The following is a 22602-nucleotide window of genomic DNA, read 5'->3' on the forward strand; positions in this document are numbered from 1 at the left end:
ATGGTTTATCTGACCTTGACCCCATTTTTATGGTTTACTGGTAAAATTTTAAGCTTTCTTGGTTAATATAAGAAAGAAGATGTGGCAATCATTGCCAATGAGACAAATCTCCACAAGAGATTTCAGGGTCAGACCACTGCTGTTTCAAATTGCTTCCTGATGAGCATTTTATTCTATTAAGATTATCAGGTTAATCGAGATCCACTCATAGGATATGACAAGATTGTGTCCATAGTGAAGTTCCCCACACACAATTTTATTTTATATGTTCAGTGGACCTAGAAATTGGGGTCAAAACTATTAATTTGGCATTAAAACCAGAAAGATCATATCATAGGAAACATGTGAACTAAGTTTCAATTTGATTGGACTTTCAATTTCAAACTTTCATCAAATACTACCATGATCTAATACTTTAACCTGAAGTGGGTACTATCATTTTCTATGAAAAGTGGACCTTACTATTTTTAGCACACAGCCATTGTGTATGTTTATGATCAGGCTCCTATGATTAATAAATTAAATACCCCAAAGAAAAGTTTGATTTAATCAGTGGCTTGTGATGAGATTATTGTAATAATTTGACATTGATGATGGATGCCAGATGCTAAGGGATGGTAAAGGTGAGCTTATAATATAAAAAAGATGTGGTATGACTGCCAATGAGATAACTCGCCATAGAAGACCCTTGGTGTCAAGTCATTATAGTGAAAATTGACACAAATTTCACGATACAACCCTTTTTTACAAAGCACAGTTAAACTGATCAAGATTTTTTTAAACCATTACACAACCTTAAACTAGTGTTCTCCCACCTATGGATAAGAAGTTAAACAAACAACTGGAAATGATTTTTAAATTGTTTTTATTTTCATGTTTGTTTTTTTTATCAACAACACGTTTATAGAAAACATCTAAAATAATTGACAACATGCATTATTTGATGCATTCTATCAAAACTAAAGATACATTTCATTACAAAACTACACTATAATGTAGTCGTACATTGCACATATCAGAAGCAAACTTGACATATGTCTGAGTTAACAGTTCTGCTAGGATGATTTGCTGGAAGTAACACTTCTCAGAATATATTTCTCTTGTATCATGATCATTTTATACTAATTTATATGTTCACGAAAACAATTTGAAATCATTGTTCACAAAACTTATTGACAAATAATAGCAAAATAAACGTCCTTCCTCCTTGAGTTTTGGTGATAAAAAATTGAAATGAACTTTATTGTCATGATTGGTTACTTTATGCTAGTTTTAAAAAAAATATGGTTTCAATGTACTTTCAAAAATTACATGAAATCAATGAAAATTTGCAGTTTACCAAAGATCACTTCCAATTAACCTATTTCAAAGTCATATATTGTACATTCTTTGCATCTTGACCTATTCTTATCCATTTCTTTTTTGTCTACCTCACACAGTATTAGTGGAATAGGCATAACAAGATAAGATTTAAGCTCTCAACATGTAAGGTACCATCATACAGCTTATTTAAAATATTGAAGGGAAAATCTCAAGCCAGATGATTTATCCAAATTCAGTGATGTAGAATCCTTTTACCTTTTACAGTTTCTTGGATTATGAATGACAAGCAAAATCTAAATTTAAAATATGACCGTGACCTCAATTTTCTGCTAATGGACAAAGTACCACATATGTTATAAAATTAATAACAAATACTCTAAGCCCATGTACCTTTTACAGTTTCTCAGATTATGAACAACAAGCAAAATCAAATACCCCTAAGCCTATGAGTCACATTGATATGCATTTTTGTCAAACACAAAAATAACTTTTATCAGATATCACCAAATTGATTTGATGAAATTTAATGAATATATTAAGGATTGCTGAAGATAGGTGATTACAATAAAAATCATTTAATAGGGAGATAACTCACATAGGGAAAAAGTTTCGTCAAACAGGTTCAGTTTAAAAAGTACAGTGACTATTTGACATCATATACCAAATAGCTTATCTACTCGCTGGAAAACAAAAGCGATATTACAAGTCATTAAAATATTTATTAGAACAACACCTTGTTTGTAGACATAAGTTTCAGAAGTGTCAGAAAAAAATATTTCTTTTCAAATATGCTTGGATGAAAATCTAATTTCAAACATTTGTGTACCATTTAACTTGTTGACAGACATCACTCTTTACGAAAACAAATTAAAATCAAACAATAAAATGTTAAGGAAATAAAAGTGTATGTAAATGTTAACTTTCTTTTCTATACATGCTACAATTGTATAAAATAGAAATACAAGAATGTACAATTGTAAAATACTATACATAAAAAATATAATTATCAAATCTTCTATAATAATTCTTTCAAAATGTTTATTTTTCATCATGGACGATGTTTCTAAACCCATTTAATTCTTATCCAAAACTGTTTCTTAAACAAAATATTTTTACTAATCTATAATAGTGTACATATATTTTAAAGCATTTCCATCCACACAAAAAAAAACGGGGTATATATAACTGGTTTTATTTAAAAATTTATCAGTAATATATTTTTTTGGCTTTCAAGCTAAAAATAAAATTTTTTTTTGCAATAACCAAAACATTATTTTCTTAAATATTTGAAATATATTCATAGTAATCCAATAAAGTCGAGTTCTATTTTTAAGTTATCCTAATACATATAACTACTGATGAACTATCAAATATTGTTTTATAGTTCGCAAGTTGTCATGGACTTTAAAATTTAATAAAAGAAAAATAAATCAATATCATATATTGTTTGACTATATTTACAGTCTATTTAAAAACTTATGTCAGAATGTTTGCTTCATTGATTTTAAAAAGCACAATTCACTGTTCACATATTTCCTAATTTATCCCTGTAAAGAAATACAACTTTTAAAATGACTGTTCAAACAACTTTTAGACTTATGTTCAAAACTCAGTGAAAAATTTTCTTCATAGAATAACAAAGTTTTAGAACATATAATTTGTCAGACGAAAAATAAATCTTAAGATTAAATTGTTGACAACAAAAACCTAAATTGAACCAACTTCAACATCATTACTTCTTTATTATCCATGTTAACAACACATGTTGGGGAGTCATATCAATATATTTCACAGCAAGATATATTTTTTTAACACCTCATTTTTCTGTATGCTGCCCATGTTAAATTTACACTGATTCTGTGATTCCCTCTATATGGTTATGTTGTATTGAGATGGAACGGACATGCTCCTTCAGTCCACTGAAAAATATAGAACAACATTTTAATTTAAATATCAAAATATTCCATTTCAAAATAAAAGTAATAATAGCAAAATTAATCAAACATATTGAATACATTGTGATATTCTTGGCTGCAGTCCCTACTTGGGTTTAATCGACTAAAGGCAAAAGTACCAAAAATGAAAACACACTAAAATAACAAAATTTTCTCAGAACGATTAAATAATGACAATGTTAATCATTTAACAATAAAATAAGCACATTCATCATTTCATTTAACTTTACATGACTGTTGATTCATTTATATTTGTGCTTATCAATTTTCATGGATTAAGGAAAACTCACATGTAAGTGGATATTTAATTTCGTGGTTCACCTGTAGCTACGAAATGCACGAAAATTGGTATCCAACTAATAAAAGTGAATCCAGTCTGACAACTTGACAAAGTGAAGCATTTTCAGTCAATTTATCTATAAGTTTGAGTTTTTGATGAAACACAATTGAGAAATTTGAAAACAATCAAAAGAATAAAATAATGGTTTTATCATGGCCACCTCTATAAAATGAGATAACACAGAATTGCTAGAATACTAACATGAATAAGTCCATGTTCAGACAACTGTGATGACTGGAAATGATCTTTGAGTAATGACTGAGAGAAACTTGTATGTAACCTGCATCCTTCTTCTTCTTGGGCCTTGTCACCACTTAACCTATATAAATCTGTACACACACAAAAAAACATAGTAATATTTAAGTGCCTCACTGCTGTTGGTTCTTTTTTTTTTCATTGAGAAATTATATACCAAAAATAATTAAGAATTCAAAATGGTGGCTTTCTTAGTTACAGACTGGTAGAACATGCAATCTAACCCTTCAAAATATTTGTCAACTTCCAAAGAAAATTATCTTTACTTTTTACAATTGCATTAGAATATGAATAATTTGTCTTGGCTAGCATTGCAATTATAAGAACTGCCATTCTGAAATCCGATATGTATAAATGATTTTTTATGAAATCCCATAATCAATATTGCATTTTGTCCTTTCTTCATTCTTTTTGTTTTCAAATATCTAAATTTTCAAAACGTCATCTTGCATGAGATGATTTTAAAAAAATAAGTCAATCATAATCAAATTAACATTGGTGGCCATCTTTTCTCTCTGATTAAAACTAATCCAACATCCATGCTTTATTCCTTCAAATTTGGATAAAAAAAAAAAGAAGGCAAAAATAAAATTTGTGATAACAGTAGTTCATTTATTCCAAAGGGACATCCAAGGTAAGAACGTTATTATACATATTAAAATCAGGCATTTAATTTTCTTTTCATGATTTTTTTGACATTTGTCATTGCAGGGCCTTTTATAGCTGACTATGCAGTATAGGTTTGCTCATTGTTCAAGGCCTTACAGTGACCTATAGTTATTAATTTCTGTGTTATTTAGTCTCTTGTGGAGATTTATCTCATTAGCAATCATACCACATCTTCTTTTTTAATTTGCATTGATCCTACCTTTGAGTAAAGATGAAGCCCATAACTGGACATGAACATCAGGTATCTTTCCTGCTAACTTCATAGCTGGTGTTACCATGTTTAATGATTCCTAAAACAGACAAACATGTACGTTTAATATCTATAAACCAGTATACTATTCTTACAATATTACAGGAAACATGTACTATATCTATATAACAGTATACTGTGAACCAACTTATTTTCATATATATATACTTTATTTTGCTTTTAGCCCTAAATGGACTACTGTAAATTCAGAAATTATTGTGTGCATTTATTATTGCAATTTTGTCATTTTTGACTAAAATGCAATTTTAATTGTTGTGATATTGAGAACATTCCTGTTTGATACATGTTAAAAATTTCAAAGTGTGAGTTAAAATTATTGCGATTATGACACTGTCACATTTTTCACAATATCAAAACAGCACAATAATTTCTGAATTTACAGCCTTACTTAGACATTTATTTTGGGGATATTCTTATTATCACCATAATGACACCTTTTTGACGCCACCCCCTTTACTCCATAATGATGCCTTTTGACACCACCCCCTTTACTCCATAATGACACCTTTTGACACCACCCCCTTTACTCCATAATGACACCTTTTGACACCACCCCCTTTACTCCATAATGACGCCTTTTGACACCGGTGTAGTCTCTCAGTTGAAATACTTTGACCACGAAATGTCTGCATCTGACTTACAAAAGCTTGTATCCAATATGAAAAGGATATTCATAAGAATATCTGACTTAAATTTATTTGATGAAATATTTGTTTTTTGCAATGAATTAATACTTTAAAACATATTTTCAGTATTTTATTGGAATATCCTATGCAAATCATGTATGCAAAAAATAAAATTCCATTGAGGAAAGGGTTTAGTATAACATAATCTTAACATTTCATATCTCCAATTGGTTTGCAACTAGATAGTTTTGACAAAATATAATTTAGTTAATCAGTTTTGTTAAATTAAAGGATTTTGAATATAAATTCTACAGAAAATATTGTTTTATTACCGGGGTATACATATTGTGCTACCTAAATAATGCATCCAAAGCTGTTACATATCAATAAAAAGATTTATCTATATCAAGCATTTATCAACATACATACTTCTTGTGCAAATAAACTTACAGTATTATTACCCATAGATAAGAAGATATGGCCCAGTAAAACCAAAGAACAAGATGTCATCCTGTTTATCTCCTCTGCATTAGCCATCTTTAATGTTTCTCTTAGATAATGTCTGAAAAATAAAAATATAAATTAAAAAAAAAAACAAAAAAAAAAGCCAGGGTTTCTATTCATACATCATGTATGCTTCACATGTTTAATTTACACATTATCTTTTGATAGTTTGTGTCATTAGGTTGCTGTCTCACTGACATTTACATTAAATCTTCTTTAATGCACATATAATCACATATTTTTACATAAGGAATGGCTATAACCATTGAATGCTGATTACCCAAGCAACTAAAACAAAAGGAAACCAGAATGTACTTATAATGGTCAATAACATTATGTAATAAATTTTTGAAGGGAACACTTTGATTATAGTCAGAAACCAAAATTGTGATAGACTAAAAACAAAATGAAAAGTTCAACAGACGTAAAGTCATATGAAAAGAGTGACTTGTGAAACATAATGTCTATCCAATTCTTGAACCAATGCATGTACATGTATGTATCATAAACTTAGTCTTCTATGCAAGATTTTATCATTTTTTAAGCATCCATATCATATAATCATCAATATTTTTTTTTCTCTCTGTCTGTTATAATGTGCAAGTATGGCAACTTATTAATTTTCATGTTTTGAAGCTGTAGTTTACGGATTGTCACCTTATAGTAAACAATCAACAAAGAAGCATGGATATTAAGAATGTGTATAACATGTACATTAGATAATAGTTTATTTCAATGACAGATCCATACGTATTGCGATCACCAGGTTTTTACTAGAAATGTCACACTGAGTTCACTGCACACGGATAACAAATTGGCGAATGGTTTACTGGAAGCAAACAATAAAAAAAAAGTAAATTTCTTCTAAATTTTGGACAAATTATGGAATTTTCTGGAGAAAAAGGTATATGTACATAAGTTTTATAATAAAAACTAGCCATTTAGTTATAAAAAAAAATGTGCATTATTTTTTTAATGTGAAGTTTCATCTGACTTTAAGTTTGTAAGTGTAAATTCAGAAATTATTGCAATGTTATCATTATTGAGAAAAATATGAAAGGGTTATAATCGCAATAATTTAAACTCACATTTTGAATTTTTGAAATGAATAATACAGGTTATTATTCAATATTGCAAATATTAAAATCAGTCTAGTCTAACATGACAAAATTGCAATAATAAATACACCTAATAATTTTTGAATTTACAGTACATGGAGACCTTACCTAGTAATAGATATGTAAGGTCATATAAATAACACGAGGCTACTTAAAAAACAGTCAGCACCATAACTGCATAAAAGTAACCATTCATAGGAAGAACAAAGACTTATTGGGATTGATCTAGTGATTAACATATTGTAAATGGTTTAAGATTGCATGGTGCTCTATAAATATCTTTTTGGTTATTTTTATTGTAGGGTTTCTATCACATTGATGCATACGCATAACTTCTGTGCTGGTAGACACTACCCAAAGTATAAGTCAACTTACTTTGCTTCATTATATCTTGCTTGAAAAAATGACTGTAATCCTCTCACATAATTTGCTGAAGCTTTCAAACCATGGGATCTGAAAAGTGTAACATAACAAACATAATATGAATGAAATAACATTAACGGTACCAATTTTCCCGCACCAGATGTGCATCTCGACAACACATGCCTCCCCAGCGACGCCTGTGGCCAAAATATTCAAAATCCAAAGCTTATATAAAAGATGAAGAGCTCTAATCCAAAAGGTCCAAAAAGCACAGCCAAATCCGCGAAAGGAACTAGAGCCAACCACGAGGGAGACACACTCCCTAATTTATGATAATTTCTAACATTCCGTAACAGCAAATTTCAATAACACAAAAAATAAGGCGCAATAACTACATAAGTAAGCCGCCTACCAAAACCAATAACAACAACAAATATAATATGAATTTTCTTCTAAACCTGCCTTGTGTTTTATAAAAATATTTATCAAGGCATTTTATCATTATGTTCAGAGAATGTGGTTTTTCTCAGACATTTCAAACACAAAAATTGTGATTAAATAGAGTGCTTCTGCACACTGACGGGTAAAGATTGCATTCAATTTGCATGAAACAACAAAAATGCAACTAGAAATTGTGTTTTTTTAAAAGGCACTTAGAATAATAACTGTAGTTGGGTTCAACCACAACTTGTGGACAAAGGGAAATAAGTACAATTACTTTAGCAATGACATAACTTATATTTTTGAAACAGATACAAGATTCATTTACCATGCTATGTAATTTTCTTCACAAGTATGGTTATACACGCACATCATTTTGTAACTTCTTAGTATATAATTCACTGATAAATTTCTTGTAACGTTCCTGGATAGGATATATAGATTTTGTGCTCAATGCACTGGTTTTTTTTTTATCTTAATATAAGTGATAAAGTCTGGAAAATTGATAACTAGCAAGCCAGTCCAATAAGGGTTTTAGTTCCATGAATGCAATCTTTATCCCTAAAACAAGATTGGAATTCATTCATCCATTTGTACAACTGTCTACTTGTGACTCAACGTAGTTAATTGAAGAAAAAAAAGGATGTATAAATTGAGAGAGAAAAATAAGTGTGGATTTAATAGAATTAATATTTTTTAAAACTTACTGTGCCTGAAGTTTTTCTGGGTCAACTTTTTCTAAAATTTGAAGTAGTTCATCTTGTCTGTTTGACCTCATGTATATTATTGCTAAATTTAAATTGATGAATGCTGCCAGTTCTGTACCTCTTGATAACTAAAATTACAAAAACAATATCCTCAATTTATTTAGTTAAATATATACAAAATGAAATACAACACTTCACTGGGTAAATTCTTAAATAGAAAATTAAACAACACCTGTACTACTGTAAACCAACTAATTTTCATGAGTAGAATAATATTACGAATATGTAAAACTTGGATTTTCCTTACTTAACTATATCTAGTAAATATGAGAATTGTGAAATTATATCGCTGTGAAATGGGCTAGCAAGGGCTAAATGTGAAATAAAGTATCCGTGAAAATAAGTTGGTTTACAGTATTAATTTCATTACACATGGTAATTTGTAAACATATTCTGATTTTATTATCTTTTCTGTAATTTGTTGTTATGATGTGTTAATCTCAGTTAACATGGAAGCTATGTTTGTTAAAGAGGCACTATTTAATGACCATTCTATTAATATTGAAAAAGAACTGGTTCATACCAATTTTAATTTTAATATTGTTTACAACTTTTTTTTTTAATATTTCCTATCTTTGGTAATAATGTTTTAAGTGAGGTCAATATATACAATTCAATTAAAGAACCTGAAAAAGTTGTCTTTCAATTGAGACTTTTTATTGACATTTAAATCTCATTGACTAAAGTTAATTTAGAGACTATTTTATAGGGCTATAGATTGACTATTATCTATTTAGAGATTATTTTATAGGGCTATAGACTTGATCAACAATGCAATAAATTTACTGCTGATATAAGTGATTCATATGACCTTCACTGACCTTTATAGCTGTGTGAAACTGTGATTCTGCGGCCTCCATACAATTCATTGACATTGCATATAAACCCTGAAAAACACAAATAATGTGTAAATAAAAATTGTCAATACATCCAAACTTAAAATAGATTTTAATTTATCACTTATTTTGTTTTCTAATTCATGAACAAAAAGAGAATTTTGGATGTGGTACAACTGAACTAAAACTATGAAGGGGAAAAACTTTTATTACAGAATAAACAAATGGCTACATAGTAAAAAAGTAATTATCATAGTTGACATTATTAATCTTCTACAAATTGTTCAAGTTCTTTAGAAATTTAGAAGTAAAGAAGGTTTTGTCTCTCTGAACTAATATTCTTTGTTGGGATAAAAAAAGAAACTTTCTGTTTATCACAATAGGTAAGTTTATACATTATCTTGAACAAACTAACAAAAAGACATCATACATTTTTTTTTGAGAGATTATATGTTGCCATTGTGTTCTATCCAGCATGTATACAGTTGTCTTTGTTGTTTAGTTTGCTGCCTGACAATTGCCATGCATATATCATAAGAAAGATCATAGTAATGAAATTCAAATTGAAGTTACATTAAACACTATAAAGCCAGTTCTCTAATACATGTATTATCCTCCTCCTTTTTTTAATATTCAGATTGACATATACTCCTTATGATATAAATTTGCTAATACATTGAAAAAAATTAACCACTGGTAACTTTCCCTTCAGATTTCATTTATCTCTAATTCTATTTACTTGTCTGAACTGTAAGTTATGTTCAGATTTACATATAAGTTCACACAAGATTACATTATTTAATATTTACCAGTAATGAATGAATCTGTGCACCGTGAGTGGTGAATAATCTTGGTTGTTGCTGACAGACATGACAAACTTGAAATATCTGCAATTAATAATAAAAAAGAAATAATATGGCTATAACTTATGACATACCTTTAATTTGTTTAACCATTAAATATAAATGGGTAAGTCAGTGGCTATATCAAATATAAAAACATACTCTGAAACTTTTAACACAATACTGTAAATTCAGAAATTATTGTGAAGTTTTTATTAGTGTGAATTATGCGACTCAGTGAGTATAACTGCATCTATCTGCTATATCTATCTGTATGCAGGTTTTTACTGAAATTGCAATAATTAATATCACATTTTTGTCTTTTTCAAAAATGGCTTTAATAAATGCATACATTATTTCTTAATTATTGATTTGTATGTCATCCTTGAACATACATATATACATGCATTAAGTAATGTAAATATTAAAGAAAAGACGATTTAGTAAGCAAATGAGAATCTTTTTATTTGTCTAAAAATGTACTAATTGTTGAATGCCGTACTGTGACCTACAGTTGTTAATTTCTGTGTCATTTTGTCTCTGGCTATCAAACTACTTCTTATTCTTATCTCAAGATTAAGAGGCATAATTTAAAAAGAAACAAGAATGTGTCCCTAGTACATGGATGCCCCATCTGCATTATCACTTTCTATGTTCAGTGGACCTGGAAAATTGGGTAAAAACTCTAATTTGGCATTAGATTTAAAAGGATAATATCAGAAGGAATATGTATACTAAGTTTCAAGTTGATTGGACTTCAACTTCATCAAAAACTACCTCGACCAAAAACTTAAACCTGAAGCAGGACGGATGAACGGACGGACGAACAGACGAAAGAACTAACAGAGGAGCGAAAGAACAGACGAACTGACAAACAGATGAACGGACGCACAGACCAGAAAACTTAATACTAATAAATGGGGCATAAAAAAATCAATGCAGTGTTTTGGTTAATTTTCCCTATTTTTGAGATAGACGAAGTTTAACTGCATTTCTAAGGTTGGAACGGTAAAAATAACAAGGCATGAAATTACCTGTTTTACAGTTTAGGGTTGTCTTGAAAATGCATGAACTATTTGCCACTTGACATTAAGAAACAGCAATCAAGCAACTATGTATTGACAACTTGAAATGTAACACTAGTATAAACAGGCTCTATAGTTACTTGACTTTTTTTTTCATTTAATAGGTCAATATGTGTCAGTCTCATATTTTTTTATTTTATACTTATATTGTCTTACCTCTTGTATGGCGACTGTCTTGTTACCCATGATCAGTCGACACATTATTATATGTTCTAATAACATAAGTTGAAAGGAAGAGAGAATAGGGTGAGCATCCAACACTATAAAGTAAAATAAATATTAAACATAAGTTATCTTGTATAGTTTAGTTTAAACAGTATTTTATTCAAATAAATTGAATTAGATTGGACAACAGGCAGCCTATGTAAGCCCTCTCCACAAATCATGTTGTATTTTGCTATAAACAAAAGATTTTCAATTAAATAATGTATGGGAAAACTCAACATTCACAAATTTCACAGAGAACAGTATTCACATCTTTATCATATTATATGCAAAGGGGAGCAAGACAATAATTATAGAGATACTGAATACCAACAATGCAATCAAAATTTTAAATATGAACCTTTATCTGTCATTACCCAAAATGAATTTATAATATCATTTCTATTTTGGTAGTCATGTTATGCATAGAATAAATAACTGGATTTTTTCCCCACGTAATCCACTGGATCTTTTTTACTATGTAATCCAATCTATATCAACTTACTTTTGAGTTTTTCTATCTGCATGAGTGCTTTATCTGTGTATTTCTGTACCTTATCCATGTAACCAGCCTGCATAGAATGCATTACTGTTACCTGTAAACACAATAATCATAATCCATGTAAAACATGATACATTCAGGTATAAATTTAAATCATCCATATATACATTTCAATAAAAGCAATACAAATTATCAACTAATTTTATTTATAATCTTAACCATTGAACTTCGTCATGTACAAAATCACCAAAAAACAGTAAATTTTGTAAATAATTTAAAGGAAAACAACTCTTTAAGGATGTACACCTCTGACATGTCTGAAAAATTTCTAGAATTAAACTTTTTGTCTTAACCTGATTTTTGGATTTATAAGACTGTAAAAAAAAAAATTGGTGAAGAAAAAATTATATGGTGGTGCATTTTTTTTTTGATACGGACATTAGAAAATTTGATGATTTTCCCATTTTTCAACATGTTTTGGCTATTATCGTGCAAAAAATAACAGTTCCACAATTAAACTTTTTTTCTTACTTACAATAAAGATGAAGTGGAGCAATCTGCATAAAGTTTACTTGAAAAACGTATAGGTAGGTGTTAATATAAGAAAGTCTTATCATGTTTTGATGCTTTTTTAGTGTAAAATTTACCATGCTGTCAATTTTGTGATTTTTCTCAGTTTTAAGAACAAAATGCATAATATTTCAACTTTTTTGTTATAAATGATAGAAAAAATACATATCTAAGAAATTTGAAAAGACAAAAATTATATGGGATGTACATGATTTTTGTAAAATCATTTATTGTACCCCTCATCCATTTTCTCAAAATATTGGCTAAAAAGACTGACTTGACTAGTCGTAAAATTTGAAAACTGGATTACTCAAAAACTGTTCATTGCAAATACATAATTTTTTCACAGAGTTATGATTATGATATTTTTAAAATTCATTGATATTTTCCCCTTGTATCACATGTTTTGGAAATAATTCAAGAACGAGTTTTCAACGAGACTGAAACGTCAGAAGAATACATCATTAATAGTATGATATCTCTGACCCTGTTGAGAATAACTAGCATTTCAATATTAAGACTTTAACTACCACTTCCCATCAGATCAATAGGCTAACATGTAGAGCAGTCAAATTATGAATATCAGAGATATAAAATGATATATGTAACTACAGATATACAGTAATCATGGTAATGTAGAGGTACATTTCTGGCATTCATGTAAGTTAACAAGTATCTCTGTAGTATACAAATGTGTAGGAGTGGTTAGATCTATTTCTGACCTAAAATATTTCACAATTATTGTTGCTTTACCGATAAAACATAAATAAAAAGATTAAAGTTAAAGAAAGGAAACAAATTTTGAGACGTACGTACGGATGTATGGACAGAGGTACCTACATTTGTACAAGGGTAAAACTTAATGCCCCTTCCCTACAGCAGGGGGATAAAAATATCTATTTCATTGCACTTTTCAGCTATTCATCCTTCCTCCTCTCCTCTCTTTGATTTTTAATTTCATGAATGTATGGTGCACCAGTAGATTAAGGCTAAAAGAATCTTACATCAAACATCATAAGTACTCACCAAATATACCAATACACACATATGTTCTATGGGTAACCATTGGAATAAGTCTACTGGATTGGTGGAGTCAGGTTCTGTAATGAAATATAGGTTGCGTTAATAATAATAATAGTTTTGATTATATCAAATTAGTGCAAAAAGAAAAAGAAATTTCTAGGTTACTATAGCAAAATGTTATTTTTTTTCTTACATATCTTTTAATGGATAATGGTAATATATAAAATAATCTAAAATACAGAATTAAAAAAAAAGATTGACTTGCAAGTTTCATGTTAAAGTTAACCTGCAAGGGTAAAAAAGGATGAGGTTTTGACAATTCTACAATAGCTTTTAAATTAAATAAATACATGTAATAGAGGGTATCATCTTTGTTTGTGATGACAAATTTAAAGCCCACATTTCTCAATTGGTGTTATCTTGAAGCCAAAAACAGAGTTCTTGGGACTTTGATGGAGAGTTTTCTAATTGGCACTAATACCACATCTTCTTATATTTACTAGCTTTAAAGCCCAAAATATATTTATACTTTGAAATGCATTTCTAGAGTAAACTTCTCAGACATTTTCAACAATTTTTTTAAAAGTATGTCTGTATGCCTATTCAAAGTATTTTTCACAATGCCTCATAACACATAAGAGTACCATGTAGCATTCTGAAAAGATTTCATAATATAATTGAATGTATTTGAATTATGATAAATTAAGAGAAACAGTGCTTTATCAAATCCCAAAATGCTATTGGAAAATGCTTGGGAGAACACAGTATTCCTTTTTATTGAAAATATACATATTTCTCAAAATAATTAACAGTAAAAAAGTGGAGACATCTGCAAACAATATAAGTAGGCGGAGTTAAACCTGTGTGTATGTAAATTTGATGTATACAATTTTAAAACGGCCTTTTTATGCTGTTTTCAGATGTCAATCTTAATTACAATGCTTGAGCAAACATTGATACAAACACAGCAAAGCAAGCCAAACAAACCTTTGTCTTGCTAGCATTAAGAAAAGGCTGTAAAGCATGAAATGTTCGTACCTTCATCTGTATGTAACTGTGTAATTGTCTGTATAATCTGTTGTAAATTCTTCAATGCTGGTTTTACACTTTTAACCTAAAATGATTTAAATTTGTAGCAATTTGTTTCATTATTTAAACACTGTAATTAATATAATTGATATAAACATGCACCAACAAAATGTTTGTTTAAGGTTAAGCTTAAATGGACAGCTTAACTATAGAATTGTGTACAAGGATGAATTACATGTTTTTTTAGATTGACTATGAAATTAACAACAAATGGAAAATGTAACAAAACAATGTGTGCACAGCTTGTTGAACAGATCTATATCTTGAAAAACTACCAAATTTTGTTTGATAAATTAACAATTAACTTCACTTAAATTCTGTGACTTACTACATGCTCAGGTACCTAAGCTGTAACAAATAAAATGCCTTGCTGAGTCCTGCCTGATACAACCGCAGAGGGTGAATCCTGAACAGGATACAACCGCAGAGGGTGAATCCTGAACAGTTGGGGCAATTTTGGAAACAATATTCAAGCTTGATACTGTCTGAATTTGGATTGGGTTGTGATCATCTATTGCCCAATACTGTACAATTGAAGACTTCTTCTTGAATCTTCTCAAAATTCGAATTTTCAAAAAAAATATGAATCCCTTACCCCCCCCCCCCCCCCCCAAATTTTTGAAACCCCCCTTGTAGCAATTATTCTCAAACTCAATCCCAGCCTTCCCTTTGTGATATGGAACCTTGTCATACAATGTCAGAGAGATCCATACACTTACACACAAGTTATTGTCTGGAAACTAGATCAATACTTGTTTTTGGCCCTTAATTCATTCCATCCTGTTGGCCCTATAACCCCTTAATTGAATCCCAATCTCCATTTGTGGTATTTAATATTGGGGCACAATTTCAGAGCAATCGAAATACTTATACAAAAGTTATTATCCTGAAATCTACAGTTGTTAATTTTCGTGTCATTTGGTTTCTTGTGGAGAGTTGTCTCATTGGCATATCATACCACATCTTCTTATTTTTATATCTAATTTGGTTACACATTTGTACTATAAGTTCCATAACTGTTTTTATTATCTTACCTGACCAGCCATTAGATAATGACAAACTTGTAATATAAGGAAGAAGACTTTAAGAGATTCTTTCTGTATTGTGGGTCCATTATAAGTGTCTATCAATGAAGATCTTACCTGACCGGCCATTAGATAATGACAAACTTGTAATATAAGGAAGAAGACTTTAAGAGATTCTTTCTGTATTGTGGGTCCATTATAAGTGTCTATCAATGAAGATCTTACCTGACCAGCCATTAGATAGTGACAAACTTGTAATATAAGGAAGAAGACTTTAAGAGATTCTTTCTGTATTGTGGGTCCATTATAAGCGTCTATCAATGAAGATCTTACCTGACCAGCCATTAGATAATGACAAACTTGTAATATAAGGAAGAAGACTTTAAGAAATTCTTTCTGTATTGTTGGTCCATTATAAGTGTCTATCAATGAAGATCTTACCTGACCAGCCATTAGATAATGACAAACTTGTAATATAAGGAAGAAGACTTTAAGAGATTCTTTCTGTATTGTGGGTCCATTATAAGTGTCTATCAATGAACTGACTGTTGTTAGTGTTTCATGGACATCACCAGTCTTCTTATCTATTAACAGTAGCTGTAAAAAAACAAGATATTAATCATTCTTAAATCCATATTTTGCAAAGCTATATTTTGGGGATTGATTGATTTTTGGTGTTTTAACACCATTTTTAAGCACCTCTTTAGGGCTATTTTGTGGGCGGTCAGTTTTAATTGGTGGAGGAAGCTGAATTGCCCAGAGAAAAACAGCAACTTCGATAGGAAAACTGACAATCCTAGTCAATTAAGATTGGAGTCGAGTGTACCCGCATGAACAGGGTTTGAACTCCCAACCTCAGTGTTGACTGACTAGTGATTACAGTAGTAACTACTTAGACCACTTGGCCACTGAGGCCCGATATATTTTTTGGAAGCTTTTGCACAATATGATTTGTAAACAGCCACGATTGAAGGAATGATTAAGTTACTAAAAGATTATGCTTACTTTCACATTGAATATGACATCTTTTTCACTTAAAAACTGCATTGGATTCAATTACCATGATTACATGAGTATGTTAAACTCTTGACTACTCAATTAAATTCTATTTTGGTCATTTGACCCATCTTCAAGTTTTAACAGACACACAGTAAAATATTACCATTCCTCTGCTGAGCAGGAATAATAGTTTTGTATATTCTGATCTTGACTTCCCTGCCACTTCAATTCCTGTAGTCAATAGTCGTACAGCTGATGGGAAGTCTCTTTCTATGGCATGTAATTGCTGAAAAATTATAATAAAAAACTTTTTGGAATGTAAAATCATAAAATGATAAATTAACCTACCAAAAAGTATTAAATATTTCTGCACCTTATCATATTTATTACAATATGCTCATATAATCTAAGATATCTTAATGTCTTTTTTGTTATTCATGAGGAGAATAAGATGTTTAGTCATATCTAAATGTCTTTTTTATTATGAGGAGAATTAGATGTTTAGTCATATTTAAATGTCTTTTTTGATATGAGGAGAATATGATGTTTAGTCATATATAAAGGTCTTTTTTGTTTATATGAGGAGAATAAGATATTTAGTCACATCTAAATGTTTCTTTTATCATGAAGAGAATAAGATGTTTAGTACTACTTAAGTGTCTTCCCTTATTTGCCCTCACTCCCTCATGGCAAGAAGACATTTTCACAATGAATGTGTTACTTACAGACAGTTGGAAGAGTATTCAACAATGCCAGTATAGTGACTGCTGTGACAATGAATGTGTTACTTACAGACAGTTGGTATTCTACAATGCCAGTATGGTGACTGCTGTGACAATGAATGTGTTACTTATAGACAGTTGGAAGAGTATTCTACAATGTCAGTATGGTGACTGCTGTGACAATGAATGTGTTACTTACAGACAGTTGGTATTCTACAATGCCAATATGGTGACTGCTGTGACAATGAATGTGTTACTTACAGACAGTTGGAAGAGTATTCTACAATGCCAGTATGGTGACTGCTGTGACATATCCAGTGCAGTCTGTAACAATGGCTTAGCCAATTCATACTGGGTCTGAATCACAAATTGTAAAATATTACATCTACAAACATATCTAAATCATAGAAAAAAAAACCAAATATATAGTGACTATGCATGAGATAAAAAGAACCTAATCCTATAATTATATTTTAATCATTGTCCAATATGATGTAATTTATCAAACAACCAAGAAAATACACCTAAATAGCAATAACCTGTCCTAGTAAAGCAGTTTTTGCTCTTATTTCGACTCCTAGCCAATCTGTCTTTGATATTACTCCTAATTGATGTGTGGTTATTGAGAAGTAGCAAATACAAATTTCAAGGGCTTTGTTTTGACTTGCCTGAAGATCAAAATCAAACCCATAATCTTGAGACCACTGAGGCAGATCTTTGTAATGAAAAGATACAGTACATGTATAGACTAAATTAGTAAATGTCTTACTTAAATCAAAATGAAATATTTAAATACAACTTTTCTAGACTTACTTGTTGTTCATATATCTGTGCTAAGACACTTGCTGACTCAAATTTAACATCATCTACATCTCTAGTCTGTTAAATATTGTTAAAGAAATTCATATTTCATGTATTGTTGGACTAAATTGTTGGAACTTGCGTAAAAGTCTGTCCAACTATAAGTCAGATGCCCTGTTCAACTTCAACATAATGCCCCTAAACATTCCAAATGGGGCATAAAAATATTCATTATGTGTAAAGTTAAAGCTACATGTATCTTTTTTCAAAATAGTCCTTGAATGAACTGAATTTTCTTAAAAGGTAAAAAAAATACAGTTTAAATGAAAATGAAGATATGTCACTGAACAACAATGCAATGAAGGCAGATTTAGACATCTGTGATGACATATTCAAGTAAAACAAGAAAGTAATGTGCATAAACATTATACATGTAAATCTAATCTTAAATAAGTATGTGTAAGGTAAGGAGGTTTAGAAACATATTGTATACATGTACTTTTGAAAACACATTCAATAAAAGCATTATTTTCTAGCGTACATACAAAATTGTAGTTTAATACTTTGAGTATCAGTACAATGTAGGTACATGTAACATTATTTGTATCCTTTAAATTGTTATCATTTACAAGATTTATAGAATAACTAATCAAATTAAATAGAAAAAAATCATATCATTCCTACAGTCCATTTTTCCAGATTACACATGGATTATGGCTGAGATAAGTTATGTTCAAGTGCATTTTTCCAATTCAAGTCTCAAGTGTTAACATAGTTAAGTTGTTACAATTCAATATAGGGGCTAAATTGCTTTTTTTCAGATAATTATCACACTGGCTTTTTCATATCACTCTACACAATGTTCACAGTCACTGATTATGCACAAAAACATGTACATTTAAATTAAAATCTAGATTTCTTACTTGTGAATTCATTGTACATTTTGTACCTATATCAGTCAGAGATATAACTCTATAGGGTTATTACAGAAAATAACTTGCGTGTGTTATTGCAGATACTTTCATGAGTTGTCTACTCTTTATTTCTTAAATTTTCTAAATCTGTAATAACATATGTTTGTTATTTGTAAAATATTTTAATTTATAATGGGTTCTAGGGAACTCTTGAGACTTTGCGCAGAAACTAAATGCATAGGCTTGATAACTAATTTGTTAATTAAATTAATACATTTTTGATTAACCATGATAAATCAATGAGACGGAGGCTTTTAAGGGATAAACTTAGCTGTAATAACAAGGCTCAGTTATTAAAGGAATGTAACTTATTATATGAGACACTTGGGAATTACTGGGAAGCTTGCGCAGAACCTCATTACATGCTCTGGTCATTATTTCTTACAATTAAATTAAAATACATTGTAATTAAGCATGATGTATGTTTGAGCAAATGCTTTGGAGTGATATAGAGAAACTGTGATAACAACCTTTAGTTATTACAGGCATATTTGTTATGTAATAACATAGGTGTACTATGCAAAATTGGCAAACTATGAACTGTTATATCTTTCTATAGTTAAGTTTACATAAGGACAATAGTAATACCAATAGAACTTGTATACATTTTAACTAAACTAATGATGTATATTGTCCCTTTGAAACATGTAACATACATATGTTATCACAGTTCTTTGATTTTTTAGTCCACAATAACAAATGTATGTTATTTTTCTGTAATAACCCTATAGAGTTATATTCCTGACTGTATATCATGAAAATATAAGAAAGGATACATTGCACGCTAATTCCCACTGAAATGAAAGAAAAACTCAATAAGTACATGAACATGTATATGCATATCAATTTTCAATAAATATATCATCTTATTAAAAGTAGGATTCATATACATATTCATATGATATTTGGGGAGGTGAGATAAAATACTTTGTCTTTGATAATTTGTCAATGAATAGATTTAAATATTAAATTTGATACAATTTGTATACAATTATTGAATTAATCAGAAATACATACAATCAACATATTTGTTTTGCATTCATTTTTTGTACATAAATTAGGTTGTTAGTTTTCTCGTTTGAATTGTTTTACATTGTCATTTCAGGGCCTTATATATAGCTGATTATGTGGTGTAGGATTTGCTCGTTGTGGAAGGCCGTACGGTGACCTATAGCTGTTAATTTCTGTGTCATTTTGGTCTCTTGTGGAGAGTTGTCTCATTGGCAATCATACCACATCTTCTTGTTTTATAAATCAAAGCCTTATGTGGATGTATTTAATACCAGACTGCATCATTATACATGTAGAAACTTTCTTGTTGCTTTTCATTGCTAATTAATGTGTTTATAATAATTTATCAGCTTTTAATGGTATTACATTAACCTGTCAAAGCACAGCTGTGTTAACATAACCTCATACAGAGTGGTGTCAAGCACATGAAATGAATTTGACCTGTAAAGTCGCTGTAACTGTTAGGTTAAATTGACAGAAGTGAATGTTTTAACTATTCAATAGTTTAAATAAATGGAAAAATGTATATACGTTATGGTCCTTTTGTTCAACTTAAGATATATTTTGTTTACCGCCTTTTCCAGGTTTGAAATTGCCAAATCTGTATTTTTTGTATGTGCAATTAAGATATTGCCCAATTGTACGCGTGTCCGGGTTTCTATTTTCGGTGCTAACTGTAGTGTGAGAATACTTTGTAAACAATGTATACAAAGTTTTATATTTGGGGGGTTTGATGTCCTGAAATTCTCTGCTAAACCTAGAAGAGCAACATAGCAAGCTTCTGTGTTCGCACTTGACGCCATTTTCATAATAAATATACAGGTGCCTCGGGACTTTTCCTCTTCTCGAAAGGAAAGCGACAAAGAAATATTTTAATATACTAAACATAACTGTAGTGGGCCATGATCAATTTTCCGGAAAACCATTGCTGATTTAAACAAAGACCTCCATTTAGCATACATGATTTGCAGTTTATATACTAAATCGATTCCTCTCAAATAAATAGTTGATACTAAAATTAAGATTTAAAACTATCAATTAAGATATGATACAAATACAAATACAAATATAAAATATAAATACAATAACTATAGTCATTATAATGATATAAACACATTTATATCATATGATTACAGTGACTATTCCTTATATTCAGAATTTCTGATATGTAAGAGAAGACAGCCTAGGCAGATAAGAAATCATGGGCCATCATATTGATTCGGAGTGCATTAAACAATAAATAATGTTTTATCTAAAAAATATATATAAAAACAGAGTCTCTTATTTTGAAATCGTATACCAAACTATTAAAGAAGACAAGACAAAAATTATGAATATTACTTAAACGTCCGGTTAAGGGAGAATCTAATTCAGCATTCAGTTCCAGACCTGACTGTATAGGCTGTATATAAGACTTTTAGAAATTAAAAAAAAATACTATCGACTAACTGGAGCTGGATGATAGGTATTACTGTTTCTTTTACACCACTCATTTCATACTAACATTTTTTCACTTGAGCAAATTGTTAAAATATTTTACCAGTTGATCAGTTTGTGGGAGAAGAGTAATGAATTCGAACTGCAATTTGGTAAACTATTTTAGCCATCCATTATGTGATACCACAAAGGTTACCGTGACTGGATAAGCACATTAATAGGATGTATAATCTTTGATGTATAATCTTTAATATGATACCAAATCATTGAATTATACGGGTGCTATCTTTTTATAATGGCAGTTGCTTCTAATTCGTTGTTCGTTGGATACTATTGCTAACCGATTTGGTAAATTGCTTATACAACTGTGCTTTAACACCGGTCTAACAATTTGCAATGGAAGGCTTGGAAATGATCGAGATTGAAAATTTACATTTTGTTCACCTAATGATCGCAGTTTAAGTTTGAAGTTGGTATCACTGTTACAGAAGAAAATTTGCCAAAAGTATCCAGCTTTATAAAATGGGGAAAAGATAAAGTGGAAGAATATAAAACTAAGTTGAACTTGCACAAAAACGTTATGACGCGGGAGATTGTTGAAAATCTACAACAAATCGGCGGTAAAGTCATTAACGGATTTTATTTATAATTTTGCGTTTGAGGTGTTCGGTAGTTCAAGATTGACCCATGAAAAGGAAATTAATCAGACAGTAAAACATAGTGAGTGGTTCAACCAGAGATGTAAATTTGAGAAAGCTCAGTTTAATTCAGTTCGCAATACTTTTTTACTTAATGGAAATGAAGCAAACAAACAATTATATATACAGGCACGAACAAAATATAACAAGAC

General features: G+C 29.9%; 1 protein-coding gene across 2 annotated transcripts; it reads right to left on the reverse strand.

Moving 5' to 3' along the window:
* Nucleotides 1-848: 848 nt before the first annotated feature.
* LOC143071904 (MAU2 chromatid cohesion factor homolog) lies at nt 849-21161 on the reverse strand. Of its 2 annotated transcripts, none has more exons than XM_076246576.1 (18): nt 20888-21161; nt 20081-20098; nt 18343-18408; nt 17791-17886; nt 16971-17093; nt 15926-16405; nt 14733-14808; nt 13698-13771; nt 12105-12195; nt 11552-11655; nt 10278-10355; nt 9454-9519; nt 8573-8700; nt 7437-7514; nt 5890-6001; nt 4742-4832; nt 3820-3947; nt 849-3242 (listed from the first exon to the last, which is right to left on the reverse strand). In XM_076246576.1, the coding sequence occupies exons 1-18, from the start codon at nt 21122-21124 to the stop codon at nt 3201-3203; spliced, it is 2088 nt and encodes a 695-aa protein (XP_076102691.1). In that variant the 5' UTR covers nt 21125-21161; the 3' UTR covers nt 849-3200. The 2 variants fall into 2 exon arrangements, with proteins under 2 accessions (XP_076102691.1, XP_076102692.1); XM_076246577.1 differs by having other exon boundaries at nt 16034-16405; nt 20888-21160.
* Nucleotides 21162-22602: the final 1441 nt, after the last annotated feature.

The sequence above is a fragment of the Mytilus galloprovincialis genome, chromosome 4 (assembly GCF_965363235.1).
Source record: "Mytilus galloprovincialis chromosome 4, xbMytGall1.hap1.1, whole genome shotgun sequence".
NCBI lineage: Eukaryota > Metazoa > Mollusca > Bivalvia > Mytilida > Mytilidae > Mytilus > Mytilus galloprovincialis.

Bases quoted from the DNA above. Each gene is read 5' to 3' on its own strand.
- LOC143071904 (XM_076246576.1), bottom strand. From the start codon at position 21,124: ATGAAAATGGCGTCAAGTGCGAACACAGAAGCTTGCTATGTTGCTCTT. The intron at 16,406-16,970 runs GTAATATTTTAC...GTTTTTTTACAG, and splicing joins TCCTGCTCAGCAGAGGAATG to CTACTGTTAATAGATAAGAA. The intron at 13,772-14,732 runs GTACGAACATTT...ATTTCATTACAG, and splicing joins ACAGTTACATACAGATGAAG to AACCTGACTCCACCAATCCA.